The 18,887-nt window shown below is 42.5% G+C and overlaps 1 protein-coding gene across 1 annotated transcript in view; it reads right to left on the bottom strand.

Moving 5' to 3' along the window:
- Window positions 1-6,145: 6,145 nt before the first annotated feature.
- Window positions 6,146-18,887, bottom strand: part of MBD2 (methyl-CpG binding domain protein 2) — a 67,132-nt gene continuing 54,390 nt past the window's right edge. Inside the window, exons 4-7 of the mRNA XM_059139179.1 lie at window positions 17,177-17,267; window positions 15,547-15,727; window positions 10,445-10,583; window positions 6,146-6,618 (exon numbers count right to left, since the gene is read on the bottom strand). Of these exons, the coding sequence (XP_058995162.1) occupies window positions 10,457-10,583; window positions 15,547-15,727; window positions 17,177-17,267 (399 nt within the window). The 3' untranslated portion in view covers window positions 6,146-6,618; window positions 10,445-10,456. The remainder of the gene's footprint in view (window positions 6,619-10,444; window positions 10,584-15,546; window positions 15,728-17,176; window positions 17,268-18,887) is intronic.

The following is an 18,887-nucleotide window of genomic DNA, read 5'->3' as shown; positions in this document are numbered from 1 at the left end:
GCCACAGATGGTTAAATAAGGAAATGGAAAAGATAAGAGGTTTCCTTTTCTATTTGAGGATATGATCTAAATTTAGGTGTAGACATCCGAATTAACAAGAGAGCGCACTAAGTGGACGTGTTCGTGAGAGTATAGGTTTCTTCCTTGTCACATTTATCTCTTCCCCGAATTCCTCCTTATCAGGTAGGGATCTCCCATCCTTACCTCTTGCCTCTCCACTGGTCTTCAGGGATATGGCAGTGGAGCCTATTGGGTTTCATTAAAAAAAAAAAAAAAAATAGAAGAACAAAGATTGTGACTGTTCCCTGAATGAGTTTAAAGTTCCAGGAAAGCAGAATGTGTTTTGTTCACTGAGTCACTGTGTTTCCCCGGGGCCGAGTGTGAGGTGACTAATCCATCCCTTCTCACAGCAGCTTTGGGAATACTCAAGTCTGGTTTGCTCTGAGGCAGCACCACAGTATTTTAAAAACAACTGTTATAGCTATACAGCTGTGGTTTCCTAATTTATAACATTATACTGAGTGACTCTATGTTTTGGGGGACACAGGGGAGGGAAAGAGAAAGATTTTCAAAGAAGGCCTTCATGCTACCATAAACAGCATTTTTTACCATGCTGTCATTTGTATCTTTCTCCTCACGTTTCCAAATGTTTCTATTTTCACACAACTAGCTGTTGTTGGGTCCCAGGCAGTTCAGTGTAAATCACACTGCTATCAGGGCACTGGGACAGCTCATCCTCCACTTCCCCCCTCCCCAAAATATCCCCTGCTTGGGTTCTCTCTTCGTCCAAGGAACGCTTGCCCAGTGAGAAAAACTCAGGGTAGCTCCTCAAAAAGCAGATCCTAATCCCCCCAAAAGTCACTTGGCTTGTTTGGAGGAAACGGGCTGCTACTATTTGTGAAATGCGTGCCACACACCAGCCACTGGTATACATATTCTCCATCGAGAATTTTCTGGAGGCTGCGCCTACCTCAGAAGCACAGGTTATCACAAACCTTTGCATCCAATGGCAAGAACAGGCTCCTTGACTCCAGGGGTCCCTGAACCCTGGATAAGGAGTCCTGCACTGAGATAGTGGTCTTCAAACCCTTTTGATAATAAACCCTCTGGGGTGCTTGGGTGGCTCAGTCGGTTAAGCATCTGACTGTTGGTTTCAGCTCAGGTCATAATCTCATGGGTGATGATCTCATGGGTTATGGAATCGAGCCCCGTGTAGGGTCCCCGCGTCAGTGGGGAGTCTGCTTGAGATTCTCTCCCTCTGCCCCTCACCCACACAATCTCTCTCTCTCTCTCTCTCTCTAAAATAAATCAATCTTTAAAAAAGCTTTCAAAAACAAAAGCATATATCCCAATTGTTTGGGGATATTTACTTATAAATTACATGCATGTGCTACTCTACTAATATGTGTATAATAAAACACTCAAAAACTTTGATCTCAAAAGGATGAGAAGCAAACAAATATCAAAAAGGCAGGTATTTTTCCCACCCCTGGTGAATGCTTTTATTCATGCCCTAGATGCATGTGTAGACACACCCCACTTTAAAGCCCCTTTCCCCAGTGCCTACGGTCCAGCATCTTGCCGCTGGACTTCCTACAGCATCAAGCTCATGAAGCAAAAAGCTGAATGTACTACAGCAGAAAGAAAATGCTAACCCCCCCAAGAAAAATAACTCCCAACATTCTGTGACTAAGTAAGAAACTGCATCTGTTCCCACCTGTTATAAAAGAGAAGTAATCCCAGTAAGGATTGCTTAGCAGAAGAGATCAATGGAAAAGCTTTGACCATTCCCACATAAAAGAAGTAGGTTTCCTATTTGAAAAATAAAAATAAAAAGCATCCTGCCCTATATAAGCGCTCAGAAGAGTCACACTGCACTTAATAAACCAAACTGTGTTGTTCTCTGAAGTCACAGAAAGAAATGCAGCTCGAAACCCAAGTGAAGAAGAGCATTGGAAGGTTGCAGGGCATTCTAGAAACAAAAGACCTCTGCACCTTTCTGGCCAGAGTAAGTCCTTTAACTTGCCTGCTTCTTAGATTCCTCAACTCTTAAATGGGGATAACATGCCTATAACATAGCTGAAACGTAAGTTAAAATTCAAACATGACATTAACAAGGGTGAAATTGTTCTATAAATTATGAGATGCTATAGAAGTGAAATAAAAACGTGTCTTCCTGCTATAAAAACAAAAGCTGAGTAATCGACAAAGTAACTTACATATATATGCCCTTCTAGAGAAATCAGTGTGTAACTTAAATTTTTGGAGCCCACCCCAGACCCTTTGAGACATGCAGATGATATCTTTCTGTTCCAGTTCCCAATCCCAAAGCCATTGCCAGTGAATCCTGTTGGAAGTGTCTCATGGAACCATCATCGTGAACCTGCACCTTCGGCGGGGGCCGTTGCAGTGTGTTTTGTATGGAGGTCATGTCTGCATCCCCGCAGTGAAGGCAAGCGGGCTCGGGGAGCTGTGACAGCCCGGGCAGGGGCTTTGGCCCCACAAGGTTTAGTGCGGCCTCCCTCTGCTTCTGTGGAGAAGCTTTCCGTCCTTTCTGCTCCGCAGACATTCCCGCCTATGATGGAGCAACTGTCTCAGCAAATGAAAGGTCACTGAATGAGCTCCGGACGCTTTGGGGACCTACATCCCAACCTAAAGTACCTTGTGTCCAGGAAGCATGGGCCACACTTACACAAACATTTTTAAAGCTTCAAAATTTATTGCTGTACATTTTCGCATAGCATTTACTATGGAAATACTAATAGTGCAAATATTTATTTTGGATTTTGTAGCATTTGAGAGATCACAAAGCTTTTTGATATCTTTTGCAATCATTTATGAAGATCTATTTTATTCAATTTATCTTTAAAATGCAAACAAGTAATCTTATATTCAGAGAGATGACATAATGCTTTCTAGATCTCTTTTCTAGGACAAAGAAATACACTGGAAGTCACCGGGGGCGCTCCTTCCCTCGAAAATACATCCGTCTCGCAACACCTGTCCCAGTGCAAGACTCGTTCATTTACAAATTCATTCAACAAATATTTATTAACAAAACTGTTATGTGCTGGGCACTGTGCTAGGCTCTGGGGACATTAAGATGAAAAGATGCAATCTCTGCTTTCATGGTGCTTACAGTCTAAAAGTAGAAACAGACATGCAAACAAATTTACAATACAATACAGTAAAGTGCTTCCATGGAGGTATTTACAAAATGCAGTGGGAACCTGGAAGAGGGAAGAACATCTGCCTGGAGAAATCAGGAACAGCTTCAGAGAGGAGGTAGCCACTGAGCTGAGACTTGACCAATAACCGGGAAGTTGCCATGTAGACAGGCAGGCAGAGGGAAGGACAGGTGCAAAGACACAGAGGCCCAAGGGGCACTGCAAAGGACTGAGTAACGCGGTTTTTCTGGCGCTGAAGGTGGGGAGAGTGGCAGGAGGAGCCGGACAGACGGGTGGATTTCAGACCATGAAGAGCCTTTTGATCATTCATCCATTTATTCAACAAACATTTATTAAGTGCTTACTATGTGCCAGGCACTAGGCTAAGTGCTGGGGTTGAAACAGGGAACAAGACAGACACATCCTCGCTCTCATGGAGCTTACATTCTAGTAAGAGATAGACAAACAGTTAACAAATAAATACAGATGTGGAAGACTATTCTACAAAGGAAATAAACAGAGTGCTGAGGCAGAAAATGAGTCTGAGGGGGGGTGGAGAGTAGTTACAGTTACTAGAAAATGCCTCTTGGAAGGGACAGGAAACAGACATCCGCAGGGGTTATAACGAGAGCAAGCCCCAGCGGAGCGCTCACTATGCACCAGGCACTGTGCTAAATAAACACTTTATAAACAGCATCTCGCTTAGTCCTCACGACGACTCTATGAGGTAGGTATTATTATTCCTATTTCACTGAGGAGGAACGGGCTCAAAGAGATTAAGTAACCTGACAAGTCACACACATGGCAAAATCAGGGTTCACACACAGGTTCTCTTCACTGCAAAGTGCTCACTCTTAAAAAGTTGTTCTTAAAGGGTAGAAGATTAAATGAAACAAGATGGGATTGGGAGGGAGACAAACCATAAGTGACTCTTAATCTCACAAAACAAACTGAGGGTTGCCGGGGGGAGGGGGTTGGGGAGAAGGGGGTGGGATTATGGACATTGGGGAGGGTATGTGATTTGGTGAGTGCTGTGAAGTGTGTAAACCTGGTGATTCACAGACCTGGGGATAAAAATATATGTATATAAAAAATATATGTTTATAAAAAATAAAAAAAAAAAAAAAAAAAAAAAGTTGTTCTTAAAATAATTCTAAAAATTAAGGAGAGGTGTGAGATTTTGAGCGTGGAAACGATACAGCCACGTTGGTTTTGAGGACCATTCTGGGGATGACGTGGAGGAGAAAAGGGAGCAGTGAAGGAAGGAGGGAGGAGAAGAAGGAAGGCAGGAGGGAGCCCAGAGGAGAGGAAAGGCGGCTGGAGGGAGGCGGCGCTTGCGGGAACGGAGACGAGACATGGGAGAAGTGCATCTAGCAGTTCTGACAGGACTGATGGGGCAGGGAGCAGCATCTAGCATGACGCAGGGACGTCTGCCTTGAGCAATTGGATCAGAGGACTTGCTTCTACCCTAGTTAGGGAATGCAAGATGGTGGTAGATTTGGAGGATAAGATAATGAATTTCATTCTGGACATGTTGTCCTGTGGATAATATCTTGGGAACACCGGGATTTATGAGATGGTCCCAGTTGGACACCATGTAATGGCTTTCATACCGTATTCTCTACCTGAGCAAAGTATAGAAGAACAAAAATCAAAGCTGTGTATGTGTGTACATTGTGTTTTTGCTTTTACAAAAGCTGTTCATAAAAGCATGTCTATCTTGGTTGGATAATTTTGTAAAAAGAACATATGACCCCCAAGGTGAAGTTACCCCAAGCTTGATAACAAAAGAGAACTCATGAACTTGGGGAAGTCTAAGAAAAGCCTTTGGACATCCATTCTAAGTAGTTACAACAGGTGTTAAAAAGAAATCAGTATAACCTCCTATTGCCAGCCCCACGGGGGCAGTCTGATGGGCCCAGAACATGCCTCCTTGGCCAATGGTCTGCCCAGTGTCTGCAAGCATCCCTCTCATTTGCCAGCGAGACTGCTCTGAGGATACTAGTGGCCTAAGGCCCAGAGATCCAAGTTGAACATAAATCAGGAATTCCAAAAAGGTGTTATTTACGTAGTTTGGCATAAGGTCCAGAGAGATAACAGCCCCCACCTAGCCAGATGTATTGCTTTGACTATTTTCTCTCCCTTCCTTAGGAACAGGAAGGGTGCTGGAGGTAGCCGTAATAGAATGTACATGTGACAGTTACATGGACTTGGTCACACTGGGGACCACATCATTTCTGGGTCTAATGTTAGAAGAACTCAGAGTGAAGAAGTACATATACCCTTCCCACAGAAAGGTATTACTTCTCAAAATGTATTTAAATTTGCTAATGAACACTCCCCTCCTTTTCTTGGCATCAGATTAACTTAAACATGTTTTGATTTGAAAACTCACTTAATGACGTTATGCCAGTTCTAGTAATTTAGGTATCAAGGAATTCAAGCGGGAATGAAGTTACACTGAGGAGTTTCAACAACAAGACGCTAATACTGTGGAGGCCAGGTACTGATTAGAAAAGTGCTGCGATCTGGCTCACGAAGCACCTCCGTCTAGAAAGCTGCCTCTCTCTGTGGCAAAGTCTAACCTGCACCTGCTAACTCGCAGGGCCAGTGGACATTAGAAGATCCAAAGTGTCCTAGAAAAAAAACGGCAGACGTGGACCTGGCAGTACTATCTGGAGGGTACCTGTGTACCTCACTCATGCCCAAGGGAACAAAATGCTTTATTTTTATAGAACTAACAAAAGTATTCGTCACAGGAGAAAAAAAAAACACCACACATACTAGATGGTACCTTAGAAGTCAGGGGAAAGCAGCACGTTTCCACGCTTTCCGGAGGCGAATTTCAAATGCATGAGCTACTCTCCACCTCCATTCGAGACCTAAGGCCCAGGGATCACAGCTGATTGTAAATCAGGAATCCTAAGGGGGGAGGCTACTTATTATGTGTGCTCTTTAACAGAAAGAATTCCAATCAGTCTGTGAATATAATCATTTATTTGTCTTTACAGTGATGATGGAAGAATGTACAGGTGTCCTCTTTCAATAAAGTATAAAAATCTGTTTATATACAGTGAAGTCACAATAATCTTTAATTGGGAGATTTATTTGGTACTCCTGATTGGTTCATATTAAAACAGGGGGGAAAACAAATATTTCACGTTAAGTGCTACATTTCCAGTAGATTGCACCTGGCATCAAAAGCTCAGCTTCATCTTAAGGGTCCTGCTTGAAATTACAAAAGTCTAATTTTAAGTCCTAGGACTCAAAATAAACATCATTTTTTGAATAATAGATATATACATCAAAAATACATCTAAAAAGGCATTGGTTAGCGCTATTAAAAAGCTCTATGTGCTCGGGTACGTTTTTTCTTACAAGCAAAACCCAGTGGAAACGCTTTTGTTCAATTCTAGAAATTTGCTCTTGGGGAAAGTTGGTCGAAAGTTACCTGTAAGGAAAAACAAACAAACTTAAGTACTGCGATGATTTCTCAGGTGAGGTCAGCAGAACTTTAAAAAAGTACTTAGAAGCTTAATTTCACTTAGAACCACATTTTTAAAGCCTTAACATTTAGTTACAGCACTTTGCACATAAAAAAAGTTTCAACATATCCCCTCGTTATTTCAAGTGCTTTAATAATAAATTTATACTCATGTCATTTTCAGAGAAATCAAATGTATAGCTTTGTATCTGACACAAATGTTTTCTATCTATAATTAAACCTGTACAAAAAGAGAAATCATACAAATAAAAAAAGAAAACCGTAATAGACAGTTAAATCCAAACAGGTTTTTTTGCCCTTCTTCTTATTTTTTCTTATTAACATAGAATGTATTATTTGCCCCAGCGGTACAGGTCTGTGAATCATCAGACTTACACATTTCACAGCACTCACCATAGCACAAACCCTCCCCAATGCCCATCGCCCCGCCACCCCATCCCTCCCACCAAACACAAAATTTTTGAGAGAATTTAGAAAAACGTCAACTAACCATGATTTATTTTACTTCGGAGCATTTATGTCTGACAAGCACTGAAGCCTTCTCATTATTTAACCTGGCTGATCCGGTATGGAGCAATTGCAGATAGGACTATTTATAGATCTGATCCTGTATCCCATTTATAGCTAAGTATTTTGACACCTTTGGTTTTTATAGTTTTCTTCTTCTTGCAAGCACTCCTAAAATTTTGATAACCTGGGTACCTCATTATGACTGTAAAATTTTAACACAGTAAATCCCAACCAGTTATTGAGGACATACATAAAACAAATAAATCAAGGCCCCCGTTGCCAATAAGAAGTGTGAGGGAGCCGAGTCATGATGAGGCTGACAGACCCGAACGGAACTATGTGGTGCTGGTTCCACCTCTTACAGCCATGTGACGAGGGCCAGGACCTAGTCTTTGGTCAAGCCCGGTTCTACCTCTTCTGTAGGTTATCATGAACACGTAATGAAGTCCAGCAGCAGTGCTCTGGTTTATGAAACACTTCAAGTGTACATGAATCTAAATGAGTCAGTTAGGCAAATTTCATCTTCCTAATTAAGGAATGCTTCTAATTCTTCCACAGCCTTCAAGTCCACTAGCCTGGTCCAATAATACCATTCTCAAGTTTGCAGTGTGATACATACACTATGAAACTCTCTCTACCCAACATGCCTAAATAACGGCTATAGTAAGTATATATTAAAAGTCTAATGACTCAGTATTAATGAGTTTGTTCCCACCATTAACCACATTTGTGCGAGGCAGTGAGCAACGCCAGCTTTTATATGAGCAAAGTGCCTCATCCCTGACACACGCTTGCTCACATAACTTAGGGTGCCGCCTTGATATGCACCTGCAAAGTCATCTGCGAAGCCAGCAAGGGTCTAGTGAAACCGCAGTTAGATGATCCTCGATTGTCTTAAACTGTTTTTAGAAGAGCCTGAGAGACAACAAAAAGCTGGAAAGCTCTGAAGAAGAGGAGGGCTTTTCTAGAGTCGGTTCTGAGAAAGCACAGACACCGTCCTGATGGCCAGCCCGCGTTCCAGAGACAGTGTGGTGGAAGCCCTCAGACGAAAGAAACACGGCTCAGGCCTCCCTCCGAAGGATTTGACAAACACCAACCACTCTCATCAGAGCCCAAAACATACCCTTGCCAGAGCAGAAAACAAGAATTAAGATGAACATGGCGTCTCCCTGTCCTCAATAAGGGGGAAGAAAAAAACTTAAAATAGCACTGAACTGGATTGCAACACTCTGTGTGTTCAGAAAACGGTCACCAAATGGTGACACTGTCACTGAAGATGTAACAGAAGGCATTACAGCTATTACCTGATTTCTTATCCCTGCGGCAGGGGCTGCGCTCCCTGAACTCCCACAAAGGCACAGATGGGATGGGGTGGTTGTGTGAACCGTGAACTCGGCCTCCCCGCACACAGTACCCCGTCTGTGTCTGTACCAAACAGGCCCCTGGCCCTCCCCACAGTGGTTCCAGGGAAACACCTGGAGCCAGCCACGCCACTCTCCCACGTCACTTCCGCTCACTCACCTGATCCACTTGATTCGGTCTCCAAATACATCTCAAACGGACCTTTGCTTAACTCTTTTTCTCTGCGCCCACTGCCAACACCCCTGTGAAGCCATGTCTCTCTCGCTGCCAGACTACAACGGCCCCCACCGGTCACCCTGCCTCCAGGCTCTCCTGTTCCCATCCTCTTTCTCAGGGAGCAGCCGCAAGGGTCTTATAACCATTTTTTTTTAAGCTTTTTTTTTTTTTTAATTTGACAGAGAGAGACACAGCGAGAGAGGGAACACAAGTAGGGGGAGTGGGGGAGGGAGAAGCAGGCCTCCTGCTGAGCAAGGAGCCTGATGCAGGGATCGATCCCAGGACCCTGGGATCAGAACCTGAGCCGGAGGCAAATGCTTGATGGCTGAGCCACCCCGGGGCCCCCACAAGGATCTTATAAATAAGCAGATCTCATCACCTTCCTCAGGCTCCAGTGGATTCCCACTGGCTTTGATGTTAACCAGTAACCCATAAGGCTAAGTACGATTCGACTGACCTCTTCACATTCTCCCAACCCTCCCCAGATTACATTCTACCTGTGAAGACCACTTTTTTGTTCCCTAAAGGCAGCAACTTCTCCTTGTTGTTTCTTTTGACGGGAACCCTTTCTACCCAGACTCTGGCCTACGGCTGCTCGCCCTTGAGACTCAACGTCAGTGTCACCGCCTCAGAGAGGCTTTGGTGACCCTTCACATCCTACCAGCTCCCCTGCCACCGGCTCTCTGGGTAGTTTTGCTTTTCCTTCGGAGCACTTATCACAGTTGGTAATTACAGAGCTATGTCAGCATTTGTTCAATACAACTATACAGTAAGTTCTGTGAGCACAGGGACTGTGTGGTCATGGCCACCACTGTGTCCCCAGAACTAGCACTGAAGGTAAGAATGACTAGTGGGATGAGGGGCAGGTCCCCAGACTGAAAGGGACAGGCAGGACAGGTCCCAGAACAATTGAAGTTAGGACTCTCACTCTGTTCCTTTTCCCTCTGTCTCTCTTTCTCTCCCTGATACCCTTCAGTTTTGGCTTCAAAGGACACAAATAAATAATCGACTTATGGGGAGCACAAAATAAGACAAGACCCACCAAAGCAAAGCAGGATGGCAGTTGGAAAGCAAGATACCGCACGAGCCCTTGGGGACTTGACAACAACAACCTAACTAGAAAATACAGCCATCAGGACACAGCCTGTGACACTCACGTGAGCTCACAATAGGGTCCAAGTTTGTATGCTGTAAGGTAAATTATTTATTCTCTTATAAAATGACCTTCCCATTCTTTCTGTATCAAGCCTGCGCTGCAGAGAACCTAGAAAAAAAGAGGGACTTTGCCTACCTTACAGCCATAATTTGAAGGAGGGCACAACAGACCCCAGAAAGAGCGTGGTGGGGGCGACAGCCACCTTCATCTCCTGCAGCCACTGCCCCCACCTGCAAGAGTCCTTTGTCCCTTCCCCTGCCTGTTTCTAAGGACACCTTGCAGGTTTTCCACCTGGCATTAAAGAAGGAGGTTAGATCCCTTGCAAGTGGCTGCAGCGCCGTGAATGTCTGCATGTCAAGAGGACGAACGCACGGGACTCTTAAACAGAGAGGAGGCCAAAAACAGTACCTGCCTGTCTCTGCAGCGGAGAAGCTTTTTTAGATTCGCCTGAGGCAGGCTACAAAGGCCAAAAGCAAGAAAAGAAAACAGCTTCGGCTGTAAGTCTCTCTCTCTCTGCTCCTAGTTTACCTGATCATCTTCTTAGGCTTCATCTCCACTGTCCATTTCAATATCCATCTCTTCCGTATCAGCAGCTCGGGACAGGATGTCTGCCATCAGCGCTTCTTCCAATTTTTTGCGTACTTGCTGTACTCGCTCTTCCTGTTTCCTTTGATAAAATACAGTAAAGATACACTGATAGTCTGGCCAGGAGTGGGAATATGCAGCTGGTACTACAGGTTATGTTTAGTTCAAAATCATGAAAATTTCGGAGAAGAGCACATTTCCTTCTCCCCAGACCTTGCAAGACTTTCCCCTACGCCCACAAAACCAAACTGCGCAGAAGGTGAGCCTGGCCAAAAAGAGGGATATTTAGATAAGCAGGTATTCCACACCTCACAGAGAATTCTGGTAGGAGTAGATTTAGCTCAGTGACTTTTTCTTCAACTTCAAAAACTTCAAGATTTGGGGTTATTGTTATAAAGGATATTAGAAATAACTTGAAAGCAGGAATAAAAGAAAGAAATTATAGGAGAATAAAGAAGAGATTTTTTTTTCACCTAAGCAGAGAGATGGAGAAAGTGAAGACATGACTGAGATTGGCATTCCTCGGCTATGTTAGGGAAGGACAGACAGAGCTCTCTCCTGGGTTCCCAGTCCTGCTGAGAGCAGCATCGTAAAGAAGCCAAGACCACAGGACCCTATTTACCATGGAGAGAAACTGAAGGGCATCTCGTTGAGATGAGTGGAGTGTTTAAGAACATGCCACAAGTTTCTCTGTGTTTGGGGGATTGCAGTGGAACCTCAAAAGTGAAAGTTAGTAATACCAAGTCATAAAAGAAAAAAAAAAAGGTTCTGAACCATTTGATGGGAAACAAAGCACAGGAAGAAAGTCTATTGTTATGTACTTAATGTTTCAAAATCAGAAAAAAAAATTCAGTCGTTCCCTGACAGTACAAGAGAGGGATTCCCAAAATAGTTGTTTTTGTTTTTGACAGAGAGAAATCACAAGTAGGCGGAGCAGCAGGCAGAGAGGAGGAAGCAGACTCCCTGCTAAGCAGAGAGCCCAATGCAGGGCTCCATCCCAGGACCCTGAGATCATGACCTGAGCTGAAGGCAGAGACTTAACTCACTGAGCCACCCAGGCGTTCCCCTAAAATAGTTCTAATGAGCCAAGCCAGTAAATAGCAATTCACATCCAGAGCCAGGAGAGGAGGCCAAGAAGAAACACAAGAGAAGGGAAAACAATGGGAAGTTAAGAGTCTTCGAAAAAAAAAAGAAAGGGAAAGAAGCAAAGGTACGGGTAGAAGCATTAGCCCTGACTTTCTAGTGGGACAAAGCACTTCCTGAGACCAGGGGAAAGGCAATTAGGATGAATGTCAAATGGGAAATGGAACAGTAACAAGTAAGAGACACAACAAGGAATACTGAGGGTTCCACAGTCGGGGGCGGGGGGTGATACTCTCTATTGATATGGAAGAAAACAAAGCACAGCACTGCTCAAACCTGGGAACGCACAAGGGTAGGAGGGGAACATTCTGGAAATTGGTGCTAAGATTCACTGAGTATGTGTACTTCTTGTGTCCTCGACCATTTGTAAAGTTACATTGACTAGATTCCATCTGATCTATTTCATGAGACTCTATCCAAGGGGAAAAGCTAACAGAAATCACATCGGCACAAAAACCTTAATGTCCTCTGTACCCAAGTCCAAAAACAGCACAAGGAGTTAAAAGGTATAGGCTTCCACTTTTTATTGAATTTTCACAAAGAAGGAGATTGTCACTGAGTTAGTCTGAGCTCTCTAGCCTCTGTCATATTAAAAGGAACTGGAGTTGAACAGATTTTTATATTGTTGGAGCAGGGTCAAGAAGAACACACTGTTTATTTCTTACACAGTTAGTCAGTCTTGCCTCTGGCCTTGTGACTCAAGGTTTATGACAAATGGCCTATCAGTCGCATTAGCAATCTCTCACTCCTAATAAGAGAGTATGAGAATCTGTGCAAGTACCCTAGAGTAATCCTGTTAGGGAGAAATAGAGCAAATTGTGCTTTTGGCTGGAAAAGTATATCTTAAACTCTAATGTTTGCTTGATTCTCTTTTGTCTTGAGCATTACTTCCCATACTTATGGAAGCTGAAATTAAAGCATTTCCCCATTGGGGCAGGAAGAATTCTAACATAGCCCCTGGCCCTGGATAGACTCCTTAGTATAATTCCTTCCCCTTAAGGATAGGCAGAACTTGTAAATAGGCCAGGCTATCCCTCTATGACTAGGTTACTAATCGATAGACCTTGAGTTAATCAAAAGAGATTATCCCAAAGGGCCCAGCCTAATAAGAGAAACACCTAAAAGGGGCTATGCCCTTCCTGGAAAAAAGTTGGGAGAGGGAATGTGGAGGGGACTTCAGAGCAAGGAACTGACATCTGACTCTAAAGTCTGGGAACAGCCTATCCCACATCCAGCAAGATACTCAGAGGCTCCAGTCCTACAACTAAAAGGAAATGAATTCTGCAACAATCACAGGAAACTGAAAGAAGACTCTCCAGAAGGGAATGCAGTCCAACCAACACTTTGGTTTCAGCCTTGTAAGACCCTGGGCAAAGAATCCACTTGTGTCTGGCCCAGGCTTCTGGCCTATGGAACTGTGAGTGGTTGGGTGTTGCTTTAGGCTGTTAAGTTTGTGAGAACTTGTTATTTATATTAAAAAACGAATACAGGGACACCTGAGTGGCTCAGTTGCTTAAGCGAGGGACTCTTGATTTCAGCTCAGATCTTGATCTTGGGTTGTGAGATCAAGCCCCACCTCCGGCTCTGAGCTGTGGTGAGTCTGCTTGGGATTCTCTCCCTCTCCCCCTCCCCCATTTGCTTGAGCTCTCTCTCTCTCTCTAATAAGTAAATCTAAAAACAAAAACAAAAACAAAAAACAAAACAAATACAGAAGGTGCCTATGTGGCTCAGTTTGTTAAGAGACTAACTCTATCTCAGCTCAGATCTTGATCTCAGGGTCATGAGTCCAAGCCCCAAAGACAAAACAAAAAACCCCAACCCCAAATACATCCATGAATGAAAACATTATCAAATATGCTAATATATATATATACACACACACACACTTGTCTGCATATATATATGTATTTAATAGTTTTTAGTGAAAGGTTTAATATAAACAGAATATTGGCTGCACGATTACAGAAAGGGTAAAAGTTCCATGTGCAGTAATTTATTTAGAAACTGCATTAATTCAATAAGAAATATTTGCTTAATAATTTCTGTTACTACAATTAAATCAGATGGAAAATTTGTTAAACAAGTTTACCCTAAAAGGAAATCATGCAGTTCTGGCTTTGAGATTTCCCCTACCATCAAAAGATCTGCTGTTGAAGCCATCAGCATTCCCATGACGTCACTCAGAGGCCCTCGGTCAACACCCGTGATGACCTGGCAGAACCCCTGCTGATTAACTGGGTATTCATTCCAAGACAGGTAAGAACTTGTCTCCAGAGGAATTTCCTTCCTCAAGGGTAAGAATAAGCCAAAGAGCAAGGTGACTCCTCCCCGTGATTTTACATTTTGTTTTTCTTTAAAAATAAAGCTGATCGTAAATTCCACACAATCAGTAAACATGAATGCAACTTTGAGCTATGTTACATCTTTGCAAAAGGAGCTACTTTAAAACCCAGGAAAGGCTTTCCAATTACAAATGTAGCTAGACTCATTCATTTAAAAACATTTTCATGCCAACTTTTTATGGATTTAGAAAAAAAATACAAATACAAAACATATTTTAAAATTATATGATTCAAAAGTGCCACCTGCTGGTTTTGTCTAGGAATAATACTCCAATAAAACCTGATTTAACATTCAGAGGGTAGAAATAGTGAAGCAGACACACTGTCCTATTTTTAAAGAAAATACAATACACTACAGTCTCATTATAAAGTAATGATACTCAAATTCATAAATCCCATATAAGAATTTCTTTCTGGTCTTAATATCGGAAGTAGTTTGCTTCTTTTGAGCACATTTTTCTAGGCATTACCAATCTGGATTGTATGTTTTCTTTTCACTATTTGCTGCTAAAAATCTAACTTGTGCAGGGTGCCTGGTAGCTCAGTGAGTTAAGCCTCTGCCTTCATCTCAGGTCGTGATCTCAGGGTCCTGGGATCAAGCCCAGCATTGGGCTCTCTGCTCAGCAGGGAGCCTGCTTCCCCCTCTCTCTGCCTGCCTCTCTGCCTACTTGTGATCTCTCTCTCTCTGTCAAATAAATAAATACATATTAAAACAAACAAACCAACAAACCAAAAACCTAACTTGTGGCCCCATCTTAGGAAGCAGAAGATGTTAAGAGATGCAGCTTGTATCCTTGCCTGTCTCCTGACTCTGCTTTACTGCTTTATGCTTTACCCTTTGCTTGATCTTTGCCATTTGGCTTCTCATCTGGCTTTATTGTGTGCGTGTGTGTCTTTGAAGCCACCTGAAATCTTTACTTGAAACAAGATGAAGCGGAGATAAATAAATCTCTAAACTGAGCTTAAGAGAGTAAATATAATCAGGATAAGCAAACGGGACTCTAAAAACACAACTCCGTTTAAAGCAGCATGGTTGGGGGTGCCTGGGTGGCTCAGCGGGTTAGGCCGCTGCCTTCGGCTCAGGTCATGAACTTGGAGTCCTGGGATCGAGCCCCGCATCGGGCTCTCTGCTCAGCAGGGAGCCTGCTTCCTCCTCTCTCTCTGCCTGCCTCTCTGCCTGCTTGTGATCTCTCTCAATAAATCTCTCTCAAATAAATAAAAATTTAAAAAAAAAAAAAGCAGCATGGTTGTGATCCGCTTTAAAGAGAGATTGGTCTGCAAAGAAACCAATGCAGGAAGCAATCAGAAAAGGCATCACTGAGTGCGAGGGATACTTCATAGCAGAAAGTCAGAACTCCCAAGTGCAGAAGACACTCAGTAACAATGTGGAGAGAGTACAACTGATGGGTCCTTCCGATACCACTGTGACACTTCCACCTTTTTCCAAGCATGTATTTGTTTTAAATGTTCCATATCACCTTCTGTTAATTTCACAAAAGATCTGTTAAAATGTATCCAGTGTAAAGAACAAGTTTTTGAAGCTATGTTACATGGCCTTACCTAATGTCTTCATCTGTGACAATGAAAGCCTTGCAGAGGGGTTGAGATGTGTTCAGCCAAACAGCGGGGTTCTTTTCCACAGCAGCGGAGGAGACCTGCCCTGTGATTGGTGCAGAGCTGGTGTGCAAAGCGCTGGCAACAGCAGATAAGAGGGTCTCATCATTACTACCTGGACCAACTCCTGCAATTAGAAATATATACCGGCTAAATTTTGGGAATTTCTAGATGCGCTAAGCAAATCTTACGTAACCTAAAACAACTGATATTTTTATGTTTGTCTGGAATCATATATTTAAAACTGACACAAGCCAAAGAAGTAAAGGATAATATCGTATCTATTCATAGTTTCTGTATACCAAAGAATTCGCATTAAAAGAAAACAGTAACAACAGACTCCTGGGTGGCACAGTCAGTTAAGCATCTGACTCTTAGTTTCGGCTCAGGTGATAATCTCAGGGTTGTGCAATCGAGCCCCACGTGAGTCTGCTTCACTCTCTCCCTCTGCCCCACCAACCAAAATAAATAAGTAAACCTTAAAGAAAAAAACAGTAACAAAATGGCTGAGCAATTCAATAAAACTTTACCAACTTCAAAATACATTTTCCAAGCCAACTTTTTAAACTTGGCTACATTTCCTCAAGCAGGGTCAACTATTTTAGTGATCTAAATGCATTCTAAAGTCATATTATACCCAAGTCTCCCTATTAATGTATCCCTAAAGTCCTAGAATAGTTTCTCTTACAGTTTTTAATATTAATTTCTACCAATATCTCCACAATTTTCTTTGTTTGGGGACTTTGAAGGAAAAGCCAATGCAAGCATGTTCTACCTGCAGCTTTCACATCTTTTTCAAATGCCAAACAAAATATCCAAATTAATAAAATAATTGCATACCTTGACTACTTCTAGGGGACTACTGGTAGGCAACATGACCACATTTAAACGCATTGCTTAAAGTCCTAAACTTATTAAACCAGTTAAAGCAATAATTTTCAAGAACATAGAGGGATAACATAATGTCATAACCATGAATGAGGAGAAATTTTGAGAAATCCACACTATCAACATTTAGAAGCCAAAGTTCTAATGCTTGAGAAGCAATGCTTCTCTATAATTGGAATTAACATGGGAAATGACAGGCACACTAGGTAACTGAGTTCTACAACTCAGACCCCACTTGCTGCTGTTACTAGACCAAGATGCACCTGTTCCCACGGCTACAGGCAGCAGGAGTTGGTGCAGGGAGAGGCAAGAGTTGTTAGCTGTTCTTTAGGTAAGAGGAAGAGTGAAAGGGCAAGTGCTGGAGCCAGATGCTGCTTTGGGCAGGAACCTTGAGAAATTCTGCCATTCAGCTGCATTTGGTTCTAAAAGCAGCACATGGGTTAATTTATATGATGAACCTAACCTAAAGCCAAAGTTTTTAAACAGAAAAAAATCTGAAACATCCCTGCAACACACAAGCTTTTCAGATCCATTTTTCCTGGGTTTACTAAAACACAAAAGGAACATCATCCAGCGAGGCATCCAATCCCCCAGTGTAAAGACCCTGTCTTCATCATTTCTGATTCCATAGCAGCTAACACAGAGCCTGGCACACAGCAGGTACTGCCCAACTGGATTTGGATAATACCTTGAAGACCTTTAGGTAGTTCCATGGTTTTTATAATTTGTTCTGTTACATCTGATGCACTAAGTCCTTGTAGCCTCTTCTCCCAGAAAAGCTGTAAGGCAAAACAGCACTTGTTAATACACATTCCTAGGACAAGAAAGTAGCGCATCGATGCTGCTGAATGATGAAATTGAGATCATTTCAATAGTTTCCTAATTTCCCCATTTTTTTCCTTATAGATACTAAATGACATTCCAAATATGAATTATTTCAACACATCACAATTCTTTCAATGATATTAATCAAAAGACGCTTATTTTATGCAATCTACTCAATTGTTACAGTACTACAGATTTTTATATGCCATATATTACTACATATAGTACTTCATAAGGTTTCTTCCAAAGAATATAACTTGAAGCTTTAGAGATTCATTTGGTATGAAAATTTAATGTTATAATGTATGAGGGAAAAGAAAACACATTATGTAATACCCCTTCATCCAATATCATTAGGGAAAAAGCTCCTCCACCTGTGTGACTTTTCTACAATACTGAAGGTTACCCTTTGGCATACTTTTAAGGGGTAAAGAGCCAATTTTAATGGAAACGTCTCTAAAATGTTTTGCATACTCCCTTGCTCTTTAAAAAGGGTGTCCCTTTCATGAGCGACTTTCCCCCTGTTGTGTGGAGCCCAGGTCACTTTAGTCACTCAGTGGCCCTACATCCTCATTCTGGGCTCGAGTCAGCACACTGAAGGCTCCTCGTACTCCATGGGGCCACTGTGGAATGCAGTTGTTCAGTCAAACACTAAATGGTCCAAGACAGTTCTGCTGTTTGCTTTTATAACCTTCCTATACTTCATTTTCTCTCCTAGTCAGTTATTACTTCTCAGTAATGTCATTCATCTGTTCCACAGGTACTTACTGAGCTCCAACTAGGAGCTGCACTGTGGACACAGCACTAGACACACTAGACACATAGCACTGTGTCTTTGTCCTCAAGCCTTATCTCTTTCCTAGGCTCTCTCTTATTTACTGCAGCCCAAAAACAGATACAGGAATTCCTTAGGACTCCATGTACCTGTCTTTAACCCTGGACACCTGGGTCCTGTCACAAGTAGGTACAGAAAAAAATATTGAATGCCCAAATATGGAGTAACAGGACTCAGAGTGAGAATCTTGAGGGACCCACAAACCTAAACTGAAACCCCAGCTCTAGATGTCTAAACCTTCCATTGCCTCTTTTGTAAAATGTGACAGCAATGAGGACCACATAAGATTAACGTGGAGTCTAACAAGGCCATATCCATAAAAAACCTGTCAGGGAGTAGGCGCAAGGTTTATTATATTTACTTTTAGCAAATTTTGACCACTCTGAGGGCTGATATTTTGACTCTGAGATATATGAAAAATGCCAGGTAATTGCCCTCCAGATAAATGCAAGACACAATAAAATCTCCTTACGGCAGAAGAGTAGTATGTTGGATCTCTAATAACCCCCCTGCGAGCACCAAGAGTGACCTGCAAAGGAACACCTCACTCTCTTCTCTATGGTAATGACTCCTTACTTCTCCCTATAAATTATGTCATCAGCAGAAAACATGGTCAACATATATGAAGATACGAATGCATTAACCATCATGGGTGAACAATAGTTAGGTGAAGGTAATAGTTGATAAATGTGATAAATGTCCCAAGAAACCCCACCTGTTATTTACTTTTTGTGGGAAA

The sequence above is a fragment of the Mustela lutreola genome, chromosome 11 (genome assembly GCF_030435805.1).
Source record: "Mustela lutreola isolate mMusLut2 chromosome 11, mMusLut2.pri, whole genome shotgun sequence".
Classification (NCBI taxonomy): domain Eukaryota; kingdom Metazoa; phylum Chordata; class Mammalia; order Carnivora; family Mustelidae; genus Mustela; species Mustela lutreola.
Note: the sequence above shows the minus strand (reverse complement) of the source record. Positions and strands in the feature narration are given on the sequence as shown.